The sequence below is a fragment of the Populus alba genome, chromosome 7, assembly GCF_005239225.2.
Source record: "Populus alba chromosome 7, ASM523922v2, whole genome shotgun sequence".
In the NCBI taxonomy this organism is placed as follows: domain Eukaryota; kingdom Viridiplantae; phylum Streptophyta; class Magnoliopsida; order Malpighiales; family Salicaceae; genus Populus; species Populus alba.
In genome coordinates this window covers 8,391,627-8,413,633 of record NC_133290.1, presented here as the reverse complement: position 1 = coordinate 8,413,633, position 22,007 = coordinate 8,391,627, and the positions used below count along the sequence as shown (strand labels likewise).

The 22,007-nt window shown below is 34.9% G+C and overlaps 1 protein-coding gene across 1 annotated transcript; it reads right to left on the bottom strand.

The window, feature by feature from the left end:
* Window positions 1-720: 720 nt before the first annotated feature.
* LOC118030570 (aconitate hydratase 1-like) lies at window positions 721-5,426 on the bottom strand. Its single transcript, XM_035034724.2, is given in 15 exon segments — window positions 721-947; window positions 1,042-1,284; window positions 1,379-1,477; window positions 1,828-2,307; window positions 2,400-2,498; window positions 2,648-2,769; window positions 2,855-2,973; window positions 3,059-3,090; window positions 3,092-3,127; window positions 3,810-3,995; window positions 4,409-4,484; window positions 4,576-4,655; window positions 4,777-4,833; window positions 4,910-5,052; window positions 5,155-5,426. Coding segments are annotated over 15 exon segments (1,989 nt in total). The 5' UTR covers window positions 5,297-5,426; the 3' UTR covers window positions 721-872.
* Window positions 5,427-22,007: the final 16,581 nt, after the last annotated feature.

Sequence of the window (22,007 nt, the reverse complement as noted above, 5' to 3'; positions counted from 1 at the left end):
ACTCACGTAACTGGGATTTGTTAAGAGCTTCCACAATTTTTTTTAAAACGACAAGCATGGTAATGCATCAAGTACAAGGGATTTGTTTGTATTCATATGATCATAATAATCATAGTTTTGAAATCCGACCCGGTGATCGACCCGGTCTAATAATTGGGTTATGGGTCAGATGGGTTGACTCGAGCTAATCCGGGTCAACCCAAAAAAATCAAATAAAAACTTCAATAAATACAATTCCCCTCTCTTATCCTTCTTTCTCATCAATCTGCTTTTCAACTTTCAAATTGCTTTCCAGCTTTTCAATCACAAATAAATGTTCTTTTTTATCTGTCTGCAATTTTGCATTGTTCATCCTTTATCTGCATCGTTTTGACTTTAAATGGCCAAAACAAACGACGTTGTTTCCTGGCTCTGTATGTATAAAAAAACAATGAGGCTGGGTCTCAACCGGGTCGCCCGGGTTCCGGGTCGACCGGGTTTCACCGGGCCAACTCCTCGACAGGTTTTTACTTAGACCCGGACCGGTTCTAGGCCCGGGTCGACCCGCCGAGCCGGTCCGGGTTTCAAAACTATGATAATAATAATACCTTTAAACCCTCGGAGTCGAGCTTAGGTTGGTTTCTTCACTCCAGGGTCACAGGCAACTGAGATATAGAGGACGTTGTGGCCTCCCATGCCTGCCAAATTTAATGCATCCTTGAGGGCAACAAAAGGATACTGTGAAAACCAAAACAAGCGGCGTGCACTTGAAACAGAGCAGGAAAAATACTATTCGGTTCTGACTTGTTAATGATATAACCGGCTCAGCACTAGAACTGATATTATATCCTGTGCTGCCACAATCTTTTGTTACTGGTTTGTTTGCAGCTGATTCAATGTTTGGTGTGAATCAGGTTTCTGATGACATATTGCAGAATGCCTCCATGATCAAAGCAAGCCAGTTCCACCTGCACGCAAGTGGCTAAACTTAGGGGCACTAGCATACCAAGGAATCAAAGCATTCATGAAAAGCCAGGTTGAGTTTCCATCATCACCACCTACCTCTGTATCAAAACGCAAGGTACATGTAAATTGCTTGCCATTGTCTGTCACCACTGTAACATCTTGACCTGGTCTAATCTCACTCACGTTGCTAGGAAGATCAAGGCTGTAGCGCTCATGCCCAGTTAAGCTAAGTGTCTCAGCATCCTCCCCGGACTTGAAACAAAGTGGAATGATACCCATTCCCACCAAATTACAACGATGAATTCGCTCAAAGCTCTTGGCTATCACTGCTTTCACACCCTGGTCCCATAACAATTAAAAGGATTACTTTTTACAAAACCTTAAAAAGACATCTGGAAAATCAGACGGGTTTCAGATGCTGGCAGAGACTCACCAGTAGCATTGGACCCTTGGCAGCCCAATCACGAGAACTTCCACTCCCATACTCAGCACCAGCCAAAATGACTGTATCATGTCCCTCACTCTTGTACCTCTGTTGACAAATGCAATAAACCCAGCAACAGCATCATTACGGCCCCAACACAAGAAACGTGTTGCTTGTTTATGAATTCTTTATAAATTTGTTTCAGTACTTAAGAACCCAAACTCTAAAGCAAGCACTACATCCATGCAACATGAAACTAGCAACTGAAGACATCTGATTAAAATTTATGGATGTATTGTTAATACCACAGTAGAGAGTAGACTTAACCCAGAACAATACTGTTTTGAACTGTGGCTGCCTATTATAGCCCCCCCCCCCCGGCCTTTTTCAGTCAAAACATAAGGCAGGACTTGATTTCATAGTACATGAAGTCTATGAAGTAACTTGAAAGAAATTACCATGGCAACATCAAACACAGATAGTTTCTCTCTAGTGGGAAAATGAATTGTTTTAGGCCCAACTTCTCCTCCCAACAGTTTGTTGACAGTTCGAATGTTAGCAAATGTGCCCCTTGCCATCACGTCATTGTTACCACGACGACTTCCATATGAATTGAAGTCCATTCTATCAACCCCTCGTTCCATGAGGTATCTAGCAGCAGGACTGTCCTTGTGGATGCTGCCAGCTGGTGAAATGTGATCAGTTGTAATACTGTCCCTGAAGTTGAGTAAGCAGTAAGCATCCTTCACACCATGTGGTCCTGGAGGAGACATAGTCATGCTTTTGAAATATGGTGGCTCATGTATGTAAGTTGATTTGGGGTCCCAATCATACAGAGTGCCCGAAGGAATGGATAATTGATTCCACATGGGATTTCCCTTGGTGATTGCCTGATATGTAGCATTAAACATATCAGGTAGCACACTTGAATGGACAACCTGCAGGTCATTAAGCATAGGAAACAATGAGATATCTGGTCTATAGTCTAATCAGACAATTCAAAATCAAACTATAGGAAGCTGATGCTTACTTGTCCAACTTTGTCATTAGAGGGCCAGATATCCCTGAAAAATATATTCTTTCCATCTTTTCCTACACCAATTGGCTCAGTTTTAAAATCAATATCCACCTGCAGTATTGTGCCCTCATGAGAGACATTGTCCAGAGTACGCAAATCAACCAGAAAAGGAATGAGGTACCCACAAGGAAGAGAAACTATACATGTAAAATAATGGGTCTAAAATGATTTTAAGAACATAAAGTACATAAGTTGAGTACTGTTCCAGCAAGTGCATAGGCTACCACAAGTGGAGGCGAAGCAAGATAATTAGCTCTTGTTAAAGGATGGACACGACCCTCAAAATTCCTATTCCCAGACAACACAGCAGCAGCCACTAAATCTGTATATGAGTACAAAATCAAAATCATCAGCTCAAGAGATTCTTAGGAGGAATATCAGGAAAATAATTGTGTTTAGAAAGTTACCATTTTCAGTGATGGCTGATGCCACAGCTTCATCTATATCTCCAGAATTCCCAATGCAAGTGGTGCATCCATAACCAACAATATGAAACCCTAGCTGATTCAGATATTTCTGCAAGCCACTGCAGAGGAAGTGGCAAAATCAGAAACGTGTTGCCATAGCTGCATGAAGTTTTCAAGACATGAGATCATAGTTTTAATTGATACCTCTTTTCCATGTATTTGGTTACAACCCCAGAAACCTGGAGCAAGGCTTGTCTTAACCCATGGTTTCACCTGATAAGAGAATGAACTTATAAATCCAATCACATTCCATTAACTCATCAAATTGATGTGATATGATCTTCTACCATGATCATATACTTAGAAAATCAGCCAGGGCATTTTCCAATTCAAGCTTCACGTGTCATTAATCTGGAAAATCTAAAAAAGCTAATGGATAAAGTTAAGCCTTTCTAACGGTACTGGTATTCAGCTGGAGGAAAAGCATGCAGGATACTAGCATAATCCTTTAAGTTTTTTTAAGCTAACAGTTTAAACCAGCATTACATTGGAGTCTAGCATCCTGAAGCTTTTGGAATCCCATGAACAGAACAGATCAGAATTTATTACATTCACAAATTTTACTCTTGAAAACATAACAAAGAAATAAACAAGGGAAGCTACACCAATATTATTAGTCAAATCACACTGTATTACAGATAAGATACAAAATTCATAATCGAGTCAACAGTGCAAGTCAGATAACAATTCCTTGATAATTAGCTCTGGAGTAGGTAATAAAAATATAATGCACTTCATCTGTGTTAGGCTTGTCAATATTGTTATACTTAACTCTAGGGATTACTATGCCCATCTGATCTTGCAATTGTAACCTTTTATTCAGTTGGATATTGTTATAATCAGGGTAGCTAAGCTGAAAGGGGAGAAAAAGGAATTAAAAGGAGAGACATCCAACCTCCAATCCTAGTTCACAAGCTTTCTTTGCAACCAAAGCAGATCCAAGCATGACACTAGGGTTTGAGGTATTTGTGCAACTAGTAATAGCAGCTATAACAACATTACCATGTCTCAGTTGGGCTGGAGTCCCGTGAAAATTGAACTCAGCAACCTTGCTTTGAGATTCTTTTGGTATAGCAAATCCCTGTAATGACATGCAAGAAAGGTAAGAGAAAGATTGCATGGGTGTTTGGTTCAGGACAGAAAATTGACATACCACAGATATTAAATTATTTTACAACCAGAAATAATATCATTTGGATAGAAATGAATGCCTGGTTTGTTGGTTTATTTTGGAAAAAAATTCCAGTTTTTTCTTCAATGTACTTTGAGTCACTTGTAAGGTGATGCAAAAGAGAAAATGCAAAAGGACCACCCCTTGATTTCTGACTTCTTATGTTATAAAAAAAAATCTACCATTCTTCTTTGACTAGAGCCAAAATTGCAGAGCTTCCTCAATTTTGTTTTCTGCCATCTTTCCTTTGATGACCTTCCAAGTAGCCTCCATGAAAATGATGTCTTTTTATGTGGCCTTGTTTAGGTTGATACAATTCTCACCTTAAATCCAACCTTGTTGTCTAAGCATGCATGCCAATCAGCTTTCATTTCTCTCAAAGGAACTCGATCATGTGGCCTGCAATAATCTGATTAAAGGGTTGACCACGAAATATTGGAATAAAACATTCAGGCAAAGAAGGAAATTTAAAAATATTTATCAGCATCACCTCTTGGGTCCTGATATACAAGGTTCCACGTCCCCAAGGTTCAATGCTATATAAGAAGAGTACAGTCTTTCAATCTGGGGCTGAGTTCAGAGAAAAAATTCAAAACGACATAATTATTTTTAGATAAAAGAGAATGTTTTCACAATGACACGATAAAATACATTGAATGAACACGTGATGAATAAAGCATTTATTGTTTACCTCACTGTAGTCCACAAACATCTTGTTAGCTCTTAAATAGGATTCTATCATAGAGACCTGCATTTCTTAGGTTCCCGAATTAGTATATACAATGGCCATATGAAATGAAATACAATATCATTTTATAACTTACAGTTCCATCGCTTCTGCCTGTCAGTTTCAGATACTGCAGTGTGACAAGATCCACGGGAAAGAAACCCATCGTTGCACCATACTCAGGAGACATATTGGCAATAGTAGCACGGTCTGCTAGTGACAATTCACTCATACCCTCACCTGCATACATTAACGAAAGCCGAAATCCAATGTGAGATAAAGAAATATATTACACAGTGATCAAAACACAAAATAATGCACACCAAGTATAAAAGGGTGTACTGCAGAACTCCACAAACTTGCCAACAACCCCATGCTTTCTCAGCATTTGAGTTACTGTCAAAACCAAATCGGTGGCTGTAACACCATCTCTAAGTTTTCCTGGTAACTTAAAACCAACCACACCAGGCAGGACCATGCTCATGGGCTACATGGAAATGAAGATACAAGCATGTTTGTTCTTTGACAAAGTCAACAACAAACATAAATCGCATAAAGCTTCAAACTTTATCTGTTCTTTTCCTTTCTCAGTAACCAAACTTAAGCTCAACAATTAGAAGGAAAAAAATAATCACTAACCAATTCTGGGGTCATTGAGAGCAGGCAAGCTATAGTACTTGCCAAATTCACAACCAGGTTTCTCTAGTGTCTTCAATATAGACTTGAAAGGATTTTCATTCGCTGTCAAAAAAAAAAAAAAAAACACGTCAAGAAAAATCAAAATCAGATTTGCTTACATCAAACTAATCATTAAAGTTACAGAATTTAGTTATAGATTGGAATTTTTACCCATTTTGATGATCAGGGTATTCTAAATCTACAAAGAAATGAAAATTCAGTGCCACTAAAAAGGAGATCTGTAGAGCGTTAATAGTTAAGAGAGTGACAAAGTGAGGTAAAGGTAGATAGGATAATAGTTTGTTTTGATTTTTAGGTTATTTTTCGAAAGTCGGGACTGAAAATGTTAATTGGGAGACGGGAAAAAGCGTGTTGTGTTGGGCACGATGTGGAGTTTTGTCCGTATATTTTCTTGCACTCTCAGTTCAGATCAGTTCAGTTGCCTCTCTCTCTCTCTCTCTCTCTCTCTCTCAAGTCTCAACTAGCATTAGCTAGTTCAGGCTTCCACTTGTGTGTCCGGATACTTTCTTTCTCTTCCTTTTCTTTAACGATTCTTCCCTTGTTTGAGCGTGTTTGACACTGTAGTAGCTGTTATTTTTCAAATAACTTTTCGTGTCAAAATATATATCAATGATGTTTTTTCATTTTTTTAAAATTATTTTTGACATCAGCACATCAAAACGATCCAAAAAATACAAACCGAACTTAATTTTAACAAAAAAAAAATTCAAATTTGCACCAAACACAAGTGCAAACACAGAGACAAACGGTATCTTTGTATGTGTAAGTAAGTGATTCATCTCAAAATTAAGAAAAATCTCGTCATTCTTTTATGTCGTAAGTCCTATGTTTTGAAGAATAATATTTTTTATTTAAAAATATATTAAAATAATATTTATTTATTTTTTAAATTTATTTTTAATATTAATACAATAAATACATTAAAATATAAAAAATTTATGAGCATAATTACAGAAAATAAAAATTAAATTATTTAAAAAAAATACTTTAAAAACACAAAAACAAACAAGTTATAATTCCTATAAAGTGTTTATATTGAATTGTATTTTTGAAATTTTTTTTAAAAATAAATTTATTTCAAATTATTTTGTTATGTTTTTTTATTATTTTAATATGATGATATTAAAAATAATTTTTTTAAAATAAAAAATTTATTTTAATATATTTTTAAATAAAATCACTTTAAAAAACAATTACTAATATATTTATAAACAAGCAATTAGACTCTGATTCACATTTCTCTTTGCCAAAAATAATAAATGCATGGTATCTCTTTTTAAATTTTTTATATCCAATTACCTCGCTATATCACGTTTTTTCTTATATTATTCTTTTTTTTTTCCCCTAACAAAATGGACTAAACTATGGATAGCAAGCATTTTCTTTTTATTATTAAAATATTAAGAAAGTTGATGTACCATCAAAATCAAGGCTTGCTACAGTGTTTGTTAGGTTCCATATAATAGCCCGAACACGTCCCAATAAGTTGAAGGATTCATTGCATAACATGCTTTTCATAGCATATTATTTCATTAGAGTGGAGTTTGAATTTGGAATTTTATTTTTTGTTCTTAACAAACAATGAGGCTAATCAAATCCGAGCTCTTTGATAAACTGAACTGAGTGACTTTACAAAGATAGGAAAACAAAATTAGAAAAAGAAAACCTAGCTCAAGCATCATTTGTCATCTAAAAATCTCCTTCAAGTTTTTTTTTTTAAAAGGTTTTTTCTGGTTCACCTTGATGTTTCATTTTTGGGTTTTGTTTTTGTTCACCTTGTTGTTTCATCTTCACTTATTCGTTGGACTTGTATATTGGCTACGCTTAAGAATTGATGGAAAAAATAAAATAAAATGCTTTCTTAATAAAACATTATTTTTATTTTAACAATAACAGAGATAGAAAGAGATTAAGGGTAAGTTCAATAATAGAAAAAAAAATATTTTCCTTTTCTATTCTTCTTTTTCTTCTCTCCTTTTTCAAAGAAAAAAAAAAGTAAAACATGTTCATTTGTTGAAAACAAAAATGAGTTTTTGCAAAAAAAAAAAAATGCAATAAGATTGCAACTATTTTTTTTTTATAAAAAACCAAAACCAAAATCATAATTTATAATTTATAATAATCATCTTAATATTTTTTTCTATTTATAGAATATTAACTTTATTTCATTCAAATTAAAATTATTATGGAAAAGTTATAATGTAAATCCCGGGAAAAATCAAGGCTGGATTAAATTAAAAAAAAAACTAAACTAAAAAGATGTGGGGTAAAAAAAATACACTTAAAGAAAATGAGGCATAAATGCAAATAAGAATAATTATAGAGCATAAACACTCCTATTCTCACCAAAAATCTGCAGCTATCGTAAAGAAAGAAAAGATGGAGTTTTTGTATCCATTTTCTTTTCCTAAAAAAGAGTAAGAAAATGAAAGCAAAATAGAGTTAGGTCAGTACAAATCAAGAGAGGAACACCAAAATTTCAAGAACCCATCCAAGATTAAGGGTTATAGGTAGAATAAACACTAGTCGGCAATGAATTAACAAGAAAATTTGATCAAGAAGAGAAGAGGGGAGGACCAACTGTCATTAGAAAGAAAATCAAGGAGTTGAAGATCGAAACCTTGATTCATACCGAGTAAGGTGTTCTAAACATGGTCTTATGAGTTGTTTCAAAGTCGATTATGAATTGATGTTTGGATGTTGAATTATAAATTAGAGTTCTTAGACTGAAATTGAGGAAAAACTATTAGATGCTAAATTAAATAACTTCATGTGTTGTGTGTCAATGAAAAGGTTGACGAATCTTGACAGTGTCATCTCTTGATTTCAGAGGGATTTTGGGTACGAGGATGAAGAAATTAGGATCAGGTTCCTTATAGAAATTGTAGTTTTGGATGTTGAGTAACTAAATAAATTGGTCTTACTCAATTTGGAGTTATAGAACTCTAGTTATGGGTAACCAATTGAGATTGGGTCATGACAGACCTTATAGGGTAGTAGGTCTGGTTCGTTGATGAACAATTTGGATTGTCTTGGAGGTAGAACTGGGTTTTCCTTCTTTTAGAGAACTTGTAGCCTCATGTCTTTGCTTTCCAATGAGACCAATATCGCTTGAAACGAAGTGCTATAACTCCAGATATAGTTAAAAATTTGAGGAGAGGTTGGATAATAACAGTTCAATGTCTAAACAGTAACGATTGGATAGTAACAATTCAATGTCTAGATAGTAACAATTCAATGTCTAGATAGTAACAATTGGATAGTAATAGTTCAATGTCTAGACAATAACAGTCCAAATGTTTGTTGATGAGTAATTTTGACTGTTTTGGAGGAGAACTGGGTTCTCCTTCCTTCAGAGAACTTGTAGCCTCATGTCTTAGCTTTCCAATGAAACAAATCTTGCTTGAAATGGAGTTCTATAACTCTAGATATATTTAAAGATCTGAGGAGAGGTCAGATAGTAACGGTTCAAAAACAAGACAGCAACCGTCCAAATGTTTGTTGATGAGCAATTTTGATTGTCTTGGAGGCAGAACCGGGTTCTTCTTCCTTCAGAAAACTTGTAGCCTCATGTCTTAGCTTTTCAGCGAGACTAATTTCGTTGAAAACAGAGTTCTATAACTTTAGATATAGTTAAAAATCTAAGGAGAGGTCGGGCAGTAATGGTTAAAAAACAAGACAGTAATAGTTAGACAGTAACAGTCCAAATGATTGTTGATGATCAATTTTGACTATCTTGGAGGTAGAACTAGGTTCTCCTTCCTTTAGAGAACTTGTAGCCTCATATCTTAGCTTTCCAATTAGACTAATCTCACTTGAAACAAAGTTCTGTAACTCTAGATATAGTTAAATATCTGAGAAGAGGTCGGACAATAATGGTTCAAAAACAAGACAGTAACAGTTGGACAATAACAGTCTAAATGTTTGTTGATGAGCCATTTTGACTATCTTGGAGGCAGAACTGGGTTCTCCTTCCTTCAGAGAACTTGTAGTGATGCGAACCTCGTGATCACGCGACCCACACACAAAGACACCAATTCCTGGAAAGCCAAGTAAATAAGGTTTGATAGGAGTGTGACACAAAGATAACTTGTACTTAGGCACCAATACTATTGGAAATGGAGACCCCCACTTAACGAATATTGATTCGTGAACGAGAAGTATAAGGATGACGCCACGAAGACAATTGTTCTTCGATAAGTTGTTTTTTAGTTCTTTAGAGAACCATGGAAGGGAGATTATCTCACTAACACACACACACAAAGTGCGGCAAACAAGAAGTTTTATTAATCTGAATTGTCTAATCTTACTTGTTTGGTTATGCCCTTATTTATAGTGACTCCAAACTAAAATAAACTTAATGGACCCTTTATGTGGACTTATATGATGTCCACTTACAATTAAACCTAAACAATATAAATAAACCCTTAAACTAATAAGAAAATAAAAATGAAATAAATAAATCTGAATTTAATATCCTAAATATGATAGGATTAGAGTTGTTGCCCTTTAGAAGTCCCATATGCTTTAGGAGAATCAAATCTGAAGGTGGAATTAATTTTGAAATCTTTTTTTTTTTTGTAGCTAGAATGAATAAGGAATCCTTGTAAGAAAAGGATTCTGAAACATTTATAAATCCTTGCCATACTTGGAAACTATGTTGCAACCCATTAAAGATCTTTGTTATTATAAAACATATCCTTGAGTGAGGAAAATTTATGAGATAAACTTGTAATTTGCTGGAAGGACCACATGGTGTGGTGCAACATCAACAGCAGGGGAGCACAAGTAGAGCTTGTATTGTAAGTAGGTGAATCACACCTATACTTTCTAGTTAAATTTCATGATTTAATATATTACCGATGTGAAATGTGAATTACTGAATATATGTGTATTCAAGGTGAAAGGTTGTTATGTGAATTACTAAGTGATGAAATTATCGTTGACAAAGAAAATATGAGAAGTGTGATTTGGGGCGTGAACTAGCATACATTTAGTGTATGTTAGGATCCTAGGTAAGGGGATCACTATATTTGGACTAACATACATTTAGTGTATGTTAGGATCCCGAATAAGGGGATCAAACATGTATTGGCTAGCTTATATTTAGTGTATGTTAGGATCCTAGGTAAAGGGATCACCATGTATTGGTTATTATATATTTATTGTATGTTAGGATCTCAGGTAAGGGAATCATCTTGCATCGACTCCTACAGGGTGATGATGATGATACTAGTGAAATTGGTATCGATAATGTGTTAAGTAGAAATAATCATGATTGATCTTATAAAATTTGAAATAGAGGTTGATAATGGGAGAGGGAACGATTATTAATAGTTGAACAATGAAGATATTCTAATGAAAACCAGAAAGGAGAAGCGAACAAAATATGAATGCATGGTACCATTTTTAAATTGTTAAATATTCATGTTGTTATATTGATTGTGATATTCATGTTTCAATAATATGTATTTTGTTTCAGGACCATCGTATACACGACAGAAGTAGATCCTAGCTTATGTTCCCTTCTTGTAATCTAGGTTCTAGGAAGTATACTGACACGACCAAAAGATTGATGTCTTCTCCCAAGTGCAGGAGTGTTGAAGTAATAAATAACTCGGCAAGACCGGGGTCGAACCACAAAGAGGTTAATTGTATAAATTATAAATAACAACACAACAACAACAACAACAACAACAACAACAATAGTAGTAGTAGTAGTAGTAGTAGTAGTAGTAGTAGTAATAATAATAATAATAATAATATTCAGTACGTGGCGTTGTTATTCCTGAGAATGATCTAAAAGATCGGGTTACAGATTTCCAGCCTATATACTGATTTTATAAAAAGATGAAAGAGATATATTATATAATATAAACAGAATGTAAATAATAATAATAATAATAATAATAATAAAAGAAGAAGATGAAGAAATTAATGAGAACTTTGAGATGAAAGATTAATGTAAGGATTAAACAATGATAAAAACAAATGTCAAGGTTAGAGGATCCACTAATGATATTTCAAACAAGTATAGTATAAACTCTTATTATTTAACTGGAAACCACACACAAAGGAGGTTCCAATCGGATGATTTCTCATTAATAGCTCATTATAAATTATTAACATGATCATATTAATTATCTTAATTACATAACACCAAACTTTTAAATATTGTCAGGAATTCATGATGTTAACTGATGTTAACAACAAATCAAGTTCCTTTCATAGCCCATGTGTAGGTAATACCATACGGTTGGGCTATGAGAGTGCTAAGCATTTGTTGTACCAAGTGTTATACAACACAAATCTAGATTAACCATTTAACAAGCAAGGTATTAAGAATTAGTAAGATAAAAAGATAAGACATGTTAATATTAAACATTAAAGTCCATGTTGAGTTTACACCATACTTATTCTTACACCATTAGTGTAACCTTTTCACCTTGACATAATAAACTTAGCTAAACATAATGAAGAAGAAAAACATAAATAAACAAAACAAGAACATAAAGAAAATACAAGTTAACTAAGGAAAGGAAAGGAAATGAAAAGCATAAACAAGATATTAATGATAGCAAAACTTAAAAATTACAAAATAAAAATAAAAAGAGAGAAATAAAAAGCATGAACTTGATTTGAACAACCAAGCCCCTAAATACATGGCAAATGCCTCCTTTTATAGGCCAAAATTCGGAATTATTGATTTGATGACTAATTGTTGAGTGGGTGGCCAACTCTTGACTTTGTGAAAATCCTTATCTTCTTGTCTAAATAAAACAAAAATGCTAGCATCAGAACTGGGTCCATATGTGCGCATGAAAGTTCTAGGAAATTCTCTTAGCTTTCCAGAAAAAAAAAAAAAAGATGAGGTCATTTAAACTTCTAGAACTCAAGATATGGGCTGAACACTGAACAATGTCTGGGCTGTAGGACATATTCGGACTTCTCTGTTGTTGCTATAATTTGGACTTGAAAATGACCTTCTTAGATCTTTATGTCCAAATAAAAGTTGTAGGCCTATGTCTTACCAAATCTGTGTAAATATTTGAGATCATTTGGATCTCTAGAACTCTAGATATGACCCAATTACCGAACAGTGTTCGAGTTTGGACTACACCAACGTCTCTTTTCTAAGCTTCACCATTCTTTATCTTCAAAATTTCAGTAGTTGAATTCATCAATCAATCATTTGATTTATGTGATATGCCTGCATTTAAGATGAACATTTACCATATATTAAGGTATCTTATAGTATTAGACTTGTTATTATAAAACATGTTTTAGTTAAGGAGTTATTGATACTTTAAGTGCAAAATGATGATATAAAACCTTGATAAATATGCACTTTTAAGTACTAATCACACCCCCAACCAGCTTATTACTAGTCCCTAGTAATCAAAGCATTAAAATAGAAAACAAATTTGCAAATTACATAAAGCAAGGCATTCATCATTCAACTTACTTTAATTTATCCAGATAAACAAACTCTCATTAAATTCATATATCTGCTCAATACCTCTTAAACAAGATATTACTAAACCTTTCTTTTCTGCTCAAAATATCAACATATAGTTATGGGGCTTTACTTAGAAGAAAAACAAAATTTTGTTCTAATGTTTAAGGCTAACTTCCTTAGGTTGGGATTATTATTTTTTTTCTTTTTATTTATTTATTTATTTATTTATATACACATACAACTTGAAACACAATGCATCTTTAACCCATGTAACGAGTTTTAGGCTAATGACTCTCAGACCAGTTGGTCTTAGGGCATTTAGGTGTTGAGACACCCCTACAAGTTTAGCAACTCGGGTTACAGATACTGATACGTAGATAGTGCAATATTTGATTCCATTAAGCTTTTCTCCTCAACCCATGTAACAAGCGTTGGGCCAATAGCTCCCAAGTCAGTTGACTTTAGGGTATTAAGTGTTAAAACACCCCTTCAGGCTTAATTGCTTAGGTTAGGAAGGCTACGAAACCAAACTTATCTACCTTTTTATTATCATTATTTTTTTTTGTTTTTTTGTTTTTGGTTTTGTTTTTGGTTTTTTTTTTGCAAATTATGTACTATCCCTTTTCCTTAGTTGTTACCTTTAACAAAAGAACATAAATAATGTAATAATCCAATGTGCAACCCACAATCATATGTTAAAGTGTGTGTGTGAAAATGAAGATTTAAAAATACTTGTTAAATGAGCATATGAGTAGAATCAAGTGCTACCAATACGAGAGTTTGTAAACCTGAATATTCAAGAAGTATTCTGATAGACCCTGTTAAGAATGTTTACTAAGATGAGCCTCAAGAGTCACTTTAACAAAAGAACTCATTTTACTCTGCCATCCTAATAACAACAGTTTTGCAAATAATTTACGAACTAGAAAACACAGTTTTTTTTTTAAAATATTAACTACTACCCTTTCCCTTCAACCAAAATAAGACATTGTCCTCAATGTCTTAAGGTAGAAAGATAGAGTATAGAAGACATCACCTGAAATAACGAACACTAACAAACCTAAAACACACTTAAACAACTATAAGAAACAACAAAACACAATAATAAAACCAAAAGATACAAAGTTTTTACAAATGAAGGCTCAAATCCAATCTAAGCTTTTTACGGCTTTCCTTAGTTGACCAATTTATACGACTTATGGAGGGATTGATTACAGGGATGAAAGATTGTAATTGGTCAATCAATTGTTCATCAGTAGTAGTAGAGATTATGATTTGTCGTGCTGAAGATGTTACAAATTCCTGTTCCACAACATGATCAAGAAAAAACAACAACTTATCATAAAAACCATTAATATTTAACAAACTTATGGGTTTATGGTGAATGTGCAGTTGGGCCCAAGAGGAAATATGAAAGATCTCTTCCAATGTGCCCAGACCACCTGGTAAGGCAATGAAGGCATCAACATGGTTAAACATTGCATTCAGTCGATCAGACATTGTGGGGACCTGTAGTTCCTCTCCAATTATTTTTCCAATGATGTCCCTTTGTGCTAAAGCTTTGGGGACAACCCCCAAAACTTGACTACCTCCTGAAAATGCAGCTTTTGACACTTCCCCCATTAACCCAAGGCTACCTCCTCCATACACTAAATGAATCTTTCGCTCAACTAGTACCTGACCAAGATGATTTGCTGATTCTAAAAACTCTTTTTCTTTCCCAGGACTGGATCCACCGAAAACACAAATATTGTTTATGTGATGACTTGAAGAACTTGCCATTTCTACGCACTTCTATATTTTTTTGATCGAATGTAAGAAATTTATGGATAAAAAATATTTGCAAGGCAAGCTTGCAGTACAAGCTGGAGACCAGCTGAACAGAGTACAGTTCCTAGAGAGGTACCAGGGAACACACTCCCTAGCACTATCCAGATCAAGGACGCAAATTCATTAACATGGACAGCCCTCATGTAGGCCAACTGTTATACAGAACATACTAAGAATGCTGGAGCCCAGCAAAGCATTAGCAGACATAAACAGGATACCATGAAACCAAATTGTACAAAGAAAAGCATGAACATCCCTCATGCAGGGGAGGGACCCAGGAGTCGGACCAAACAGCCAAAAAGGAACACTAAATGCATGAGCCATGCAGATAGAAGCAACCAGCATAAAGCAGGAGACAAAGCCAACTGGATCATAGTACCCAATAAGTAGCGGGACCACAAATCCACAAAAGCAAGCAGGCCACAGGGAAGTTCCACCTGGACAAGCAGGGACAAATCAGCCTTACAAAAAGATACAAAAGGCAACCATCAGTTCGAAAATAACAACAACCAAGCTACTCCGCAATGCTACAACATATGTGGAGAGGACCAAAATAAACTGCCCATCTAGAAGCTGATTGAAATATATTAGCAACGTTGTACAACCTGCTAACAGATAACCCAAAAGTGAGATATATCCCCAATAAACAGGAAATAAAACATCAAAAGGAGGGTGGACTTTAAAGGCTAAGTAGGTAGCTTCTCCTTAGAGTTCTTCTGTTGGAGATTGATTTGCTGTGGATCCTGTGGAGCAGAGCTGCAGGAGGGGAAGTGTCTCAGAGCTGGAAGACCATGGGAAGTCTGGCCAGGAAGTATAGGAGGTGGCATGGCATTGATTGGGATGACCTTATGTCTTTTACGCCCGGGGGAAGACTGTCTCCCAAAGGTAGGAGATTCAGTAGACTTGTCCACCATGGGTACTCCAAGAGAGCAGGACCCAGGCTGATAGTGATGCTCCACTGGAGACATATCCGAAGAAGACGAAGGGTCCGTATGCCTAGCTGAGGAGCTTGGCTTGCGCTTAGAAGTGCCATTTTTTGCAAGAGGAAGCTGAGTGCCCCAATGAATCACAAGACCTGCAAAACTTTAGACGAGATTCATATATAACCCGCTGGCCCAAGATGGAGCCATTGGGGAGCTGGACATTTATCAAATCAGGGAGAGTACTAGTAATATCCACCTCAATGAGAACCCGTGCAAATGATAGTTTAGTCTTGCGGATTGTGGAAGCATCACACCGCAATGGCTTGCCTAACACACTGGCAAGCTTGGAAAGACACAAGGGAGTCCAGCAACGGATGGGCAGGTTGGGGAACCGAACCCAGATGGGAACATGAGTAAAAGCAGGGGGTGTAAAGTCAAAGAATTCTGGCATGATTTGGAGAATCAGAGGCCGACCAAACACAGAATAAGGACCCATATGCAATGTGCTTAACATGGCAGTTTCTGAAAGAAATTCAAAGATCAACCACCCCGAATCATGTAGAACAAGGTTAGCATGATGGTGCCAATTACGAACCATAAATTGAGATAAACTGGAATACCCAGGGTTTTTACCCGCAATATATCCAATGAGGCAATATTTCAACGATTCATCAGATGGTGATAAATCAGAGGCCGAAAACTTATAAGAAGCTGTGGAAGTAAGTATGGGGAAATGAACAAGACTAGATTGAGGAAGGGAGTCTGGGGCATCCTGATTAACAACCAGTTGAGCTATTGGGAGGTTGACACAAGGTGGCGAACCAGAGGCCAATCCATCCGGCTGCAAAACCCTAGAACCATTAGAGCAAGCCATGGGATCCTTCTGAGGAACCACCTTTGAATCCCCTCTGCGTGCACACGAAGAAGCCGAACTGGAGTTGGAAGGATGAGAAGAAACCCTAACCGCTCGAGGGGTGGAGGCAAATTCCCCAAATGTTAGTCTGGGTCTAGGAGGAAGAGCTTGAGGGGATGACTCGGAGTCCGATTGTGTGGGAGACATGCTCCGAAGAGTTGATTGGTGTTGTCAGAAAGAGTCACGAGCCAAAGTCTGAAGCTTGAAATCGCCACCGCCTCCTGATTGTCGTTCCATATGGAGCTTCTTTGATTTGGCCATAAGAGCTGTATTTATAGATCGTCGAAGCAAAGAAGAGAATCGGCGCTTGTGGTGAGAAGCAGATCACTGTGCAGCACACAGAAGATTTCTCACTCTAAACCCGAGAGTGTCTCTCTCTAAAGCCGACTGACTGAGAGCTTGACTTACGCACTTCTATATTTGATGAATGTATGGGTTGAGTAGAAATGAAGGGAAGAAGAAGAAGGTTTTATAGATGAGAAAAAGAAAATGCAATCATATCACGTATATGGAAGCCAGTTGGAGTATCTCTCTCTTTCTCCCTTTTTTTTTTTTTGAAAAAACAAATATGGATGTACATGTAGTAGTGATTATGGCTCACATCTTTCCTTGGTTTTACGTCCAAGAACGGCTTAAACACCCTCTATGGGTTAGGGATAGGCTTCCCATCCAATTTTCTTAAAAACTGGCAAACAAGGTCTTTTTTTTATATAGTCAGATTCCCAAGACTATGATGAGCTTGTTCTTTATGAAAATGGGGTCATAAATCATGAATTGCCCGATGCACATCTCCACTATGATGAGACTTAAGAGTCAATAAAGATTATCTAAACTCTCTATGTTTTGAAATAAATCCTACCTTTTGACAATTTTCACAGGTTTTGCAGAATGCATATGAGTCCTTGAACATGGTGGGCCAATAAAATCCATTTTGTAAGATTTTTGCAGTCGTCTTTTTTTACGAGAAATGATCTCCACATGCTTTAGAGTGACAAAATTTAATGACACTACTTACCTCATTGTCAGGAATGCATCTTTGAAATATTTGATTAGGACAATATTTGAATAAGTAAGGGTCATCCTAATAAAGGTTTTGCACGTCGCTCAAAAACTTTCTTTTATCTTGGTTATCCAAATGAGCTGGCAAAAATCCTGAAGCAAGAAAATTGTTATTTTTAGCAAACCAAGGCATTGAACTAAGAGAAAGTAAAGATTCATTAGGAAAGTAATCATTGATTGGTATGATGTCAGATGTCGAATCTATTGTCAACTTTGACAAATGATCCACCACAACATTTTCGATGCCTTTTTCATCATCGATTGCTTCCTATTTGGTCATCGCATGAGGAAATGGAAGTGCTGGTGGGAAATCAGTCTTTTCTTTACAATGTTCAGATTCAACCCCTTCCTTACCCTCAGAGATTGATTCATCATCTTTCTCACAAGGTTCAAGAGTGGGTTTTTCAATAACCTTACCACTGCGAAGATTGATATCTGATTTGACTTGATCCATGTGTTGACTTCTGGAACTACTTGCATTTACATTGTATTTCTCCTTTGGATTTTGTTGTGGTTGAGATGAAAACTTACCGTTCTCTTGAAAACTGAGAGCAGATGTTAACTTTGCAAGAGTATCTTTAAAACCTATCATGCTTTGAGCAAGTTGAGTGTTGATTATCTCTTGCTTTTCAATGAATGAATGCAATGTTTCCTCAAGATTTCTTCTAGGAGGTGGAGCATAAGGAGGTGCATATCCATGAGAATTTTGGAAATTATGGTGTGCTTGAAACGATGGCTGTGAAGTTTGTGCATTATTGTTATCACTCTTCCAACTAAAATTTGGGTGATTTCTCCAACCAGGATTGTATGTTTGCGAGTATGGGTTATGATTGGGCATTTGGAAACTGTTTAAAGCATGGGCTTGTTCATGGAGGCATTCCTTGAAAGAAGGCAAAGTTGGACAGTCATTGGTTGCACGTTCATTTGTTTCACAGATTTGACACACAATGTCTTGAACAGATTTTAATTGACCTCTCTTTTTCAATTCTAGTGCCTCGACTTTTCTAGCTAAAGATGCAATCTTGGCTTGGAGGTCATGATCTTCCCTAAGGTTATACATACCTCCACTAGATGTATGAGGTTGGGTTATAATTGGTGCCTCATAAGTGCCTGTAGTGTCCCAATTTTGCGTATTTTCAGCTAGCAAGTCTAGGTACTCCATTGCTTCATTAGGGTCTTTATCTTCAAAAGTTTCATTACACATTAATTCAACCATTTGCCTGTATTTAGGTGTTAACCCTTCATAAAATTGTGAAACCAATCTCCATGTTTCAAAACCATGATGAGGGCAAGTATTAAGCAAGTCTCGATACCTATCCCAATATTGGTAAAATGTTTCACTTGGTTTTTAAGTGAAAGTGGTGATTTGTCTTTTGAAAAAGTTAGTTCTATGAGATGGAAAAAACTTCTTTAAAAATTGTTGTTGCATTTCATCCCAAGCACGAATGGATCCTAACCTAAGATTTTGTAGCCATGTTTTAGCTTTATCTTTTAATGAAAAAGGAAAAAGCTTTAATCTAATGGTATTTATGCTACAATTTAAGTCATTATAGGTGTTACAAACTTCTTCAAATTCTCTCAAATGCAAGTATGGATTTTCTAGATCTAAGCCATGAAAAGAAGGTAAAAGTTGAATAATGTCTGGCTTAAAGTTAAAATGGAATGCATCAGGAGGGAAAACTATGCGTGAGGGTGCACTTGTTTTTATAGGATTCATGTGGTGTCTAAGTGTCCTAACACGGTTATTCTCATTATGAAGTGATTGGTTATCTTCTTCGGCCATATTTTTTGAAAATGATGAGGATACCCTACAAAGTTTACCACTTAATGTACGTGACTAAACACTCATGCACGTATAGAAAGAGAATAAAAGAAAGAAGAAAACAAAAGAATAAAAAATAAAACAAAAGAAACAAAGTTAGATACAAGAAAAGTGAAAAGAGAAAACAAAATAAATACTATAATTTGTACAAGAATTTACCTCCCCGGCAAAGGCGCCAAAATCATGACACGACCAAAAGATTGATGTCTTCTCCCAAGTGCAGGAGTGTCGAAGTAATAAATAACCCGGGAAGACCGGGGTCGAACCACAAAGATGTTAATTGTATAAATTATAAAAAACAACACAACAACAACAACAATAGTAGTAGTAGTAGTAATAATAATAATAATAATAATAATAATAATCAGTACGTGGCGTTGTTATACCTGAGAATGATCTAAAAGATCAGGTCACAGGTTTCCAGCCTATATACTGATTTTATAAAAAGATAAAAAAGATATATTATATAATATAAACAAAATGTAAATAATAATAATAATAATAATAATAATAAAAGAAGAAGAAGATGAAGAAAATTAACGAGAACTTTGAGATGAAAGATTAATGTAAGGATTAAACAATGATAAAAACAAATGTCAAGGTTAGAGGATCCACTAATGGTATTTCAAACAAGTATAATATAAACTCTTATTATTCAACTGGAAACCACACACAAAGGAGGTTCCAATCGGATGATTTCTTATTAATAGCTCATTATAAATTATTAACATGATCATATTAATTATCTTAATTACATAACACCAAACTTTTAAATATTGTCAGGAATTCATGATGTTAACTGATGTTAACAACAAATCAAGTTCCTTTCATAGCCCAGGTGTAGGTAATACCATACGGTTGGGCTATGAGAGTGCTAAGCATTTGTTGTACCAAGTGCTATACAACACAAATCTAGATTAACCATTTAACAAGCAAGGTATTAAGAATTAGTAAGATAAAAAGATAAGACATGTTAATATTAAACATTAAGGTCCATGTTGAGTTTACACCATACTTATTCTTACACTATTAGTGTAACCTTTTCACCTTGACATAATAAACTTAGCTAAACATAATGAAGAAGAGAAACATAAATAAACAAAACAAGAACATAAAAAAAATACAAGTTAACTAAGGAAAGGAAAGGAAATGAAAAGCATAAACAAGATATTAATGAAAGCAAAACTTAAAAATTACAAAAAAAATATAAAGAGAGAAATAAAGAGCATGAACTTGATCTGAACAACCAAGCCCCTAAATACATGGCAAATGCCTCCTTTTATAGGCCAAAATTCGGAATTATTGATTTGATGACTAATTGTTGAGTGGGTGGCCAACTCTTGACTTTGTGAAAATCCTTATCTTCTTGTCTAAATAAAAAAAAATGCTAGCATCAGAACTGGGTCCATATGTGCGCATGAAAGTTCTAGGAAATTCTCTTAGCTTTCCAGAAAAATAAAAAGAAGAAAAAAGATGAGGTCATTTTGACTTCTAGAACTCAAGATATGGGCTGAACACTGAACAGTGTTTGGGCTGTAGGACAGATTCGGACTTCTCTGTTGCTGCTATAATTTGGACTTGAAAATGGCCTTCTTAGATCTTTATATCCAAATAAAAGTTGTAGGCCTATGTCTTACCAAATCTGTGTAAAAATGTGAGATCATTTGGACATCTAGAACTCAATATATGACCCAATTACCGAACAGTGTTCCAGCTTGTACTACACCAACGTCTCTTTTCTAAGCTTCACCCTTCTTTATCTTCAAAATTTCAATAATTGAATTCATCAATCAATCCTTTGATTTATGTGATATGCCTGCATTTAAGATGAACATTTACCATATATTAAGGTATCTTATAGTATTAGACTTGTTATTATAAAACTTGTTTTATTTAAGGAGTTATTGATATTTTAAGTGCAAAATGATGATATAAAACCTTGATAAATGTGCACTTTTAAGTACCAATCATATACCATTGTATTTTGTAAACATGGAAATGTTTGTATAACTTAATTTGTATAATTAATTTTTAAACTTGATTAAATGAATTTAACTTTGTAGTTCATATAACTATATTTCATGTATGTGTGTTTATATTTTTATCCATCCATAATGATATTTAGTTATATTTTTATATTTTTATCATAAATATTGTGGTTGATAGGTGTGATAATATTTGTGGGGTTGTGTTGTAACCCATTTTTGGGTCCCCGCATAAGAAAAGAGAAAAATAAAAATTTATTTTAAAAAAATTAAATTAATAATAATAATAATAATAATAATAATAATAATAATAATATATCAAAAAATATATCGATGAAAAGAGGATGCTAGAGCACCAAAAAAAAAAGCACAGTAAAAAAAATTGGTTAAGGATGTTCAAAGATACAAATATCGAAATTTGATAGTATATCATTAACTAGTGAGAGCCCTATTAATTAAGGAAATTTTATTTGAGAAAGAAAAGTACAAAATCAGATGTTTATGG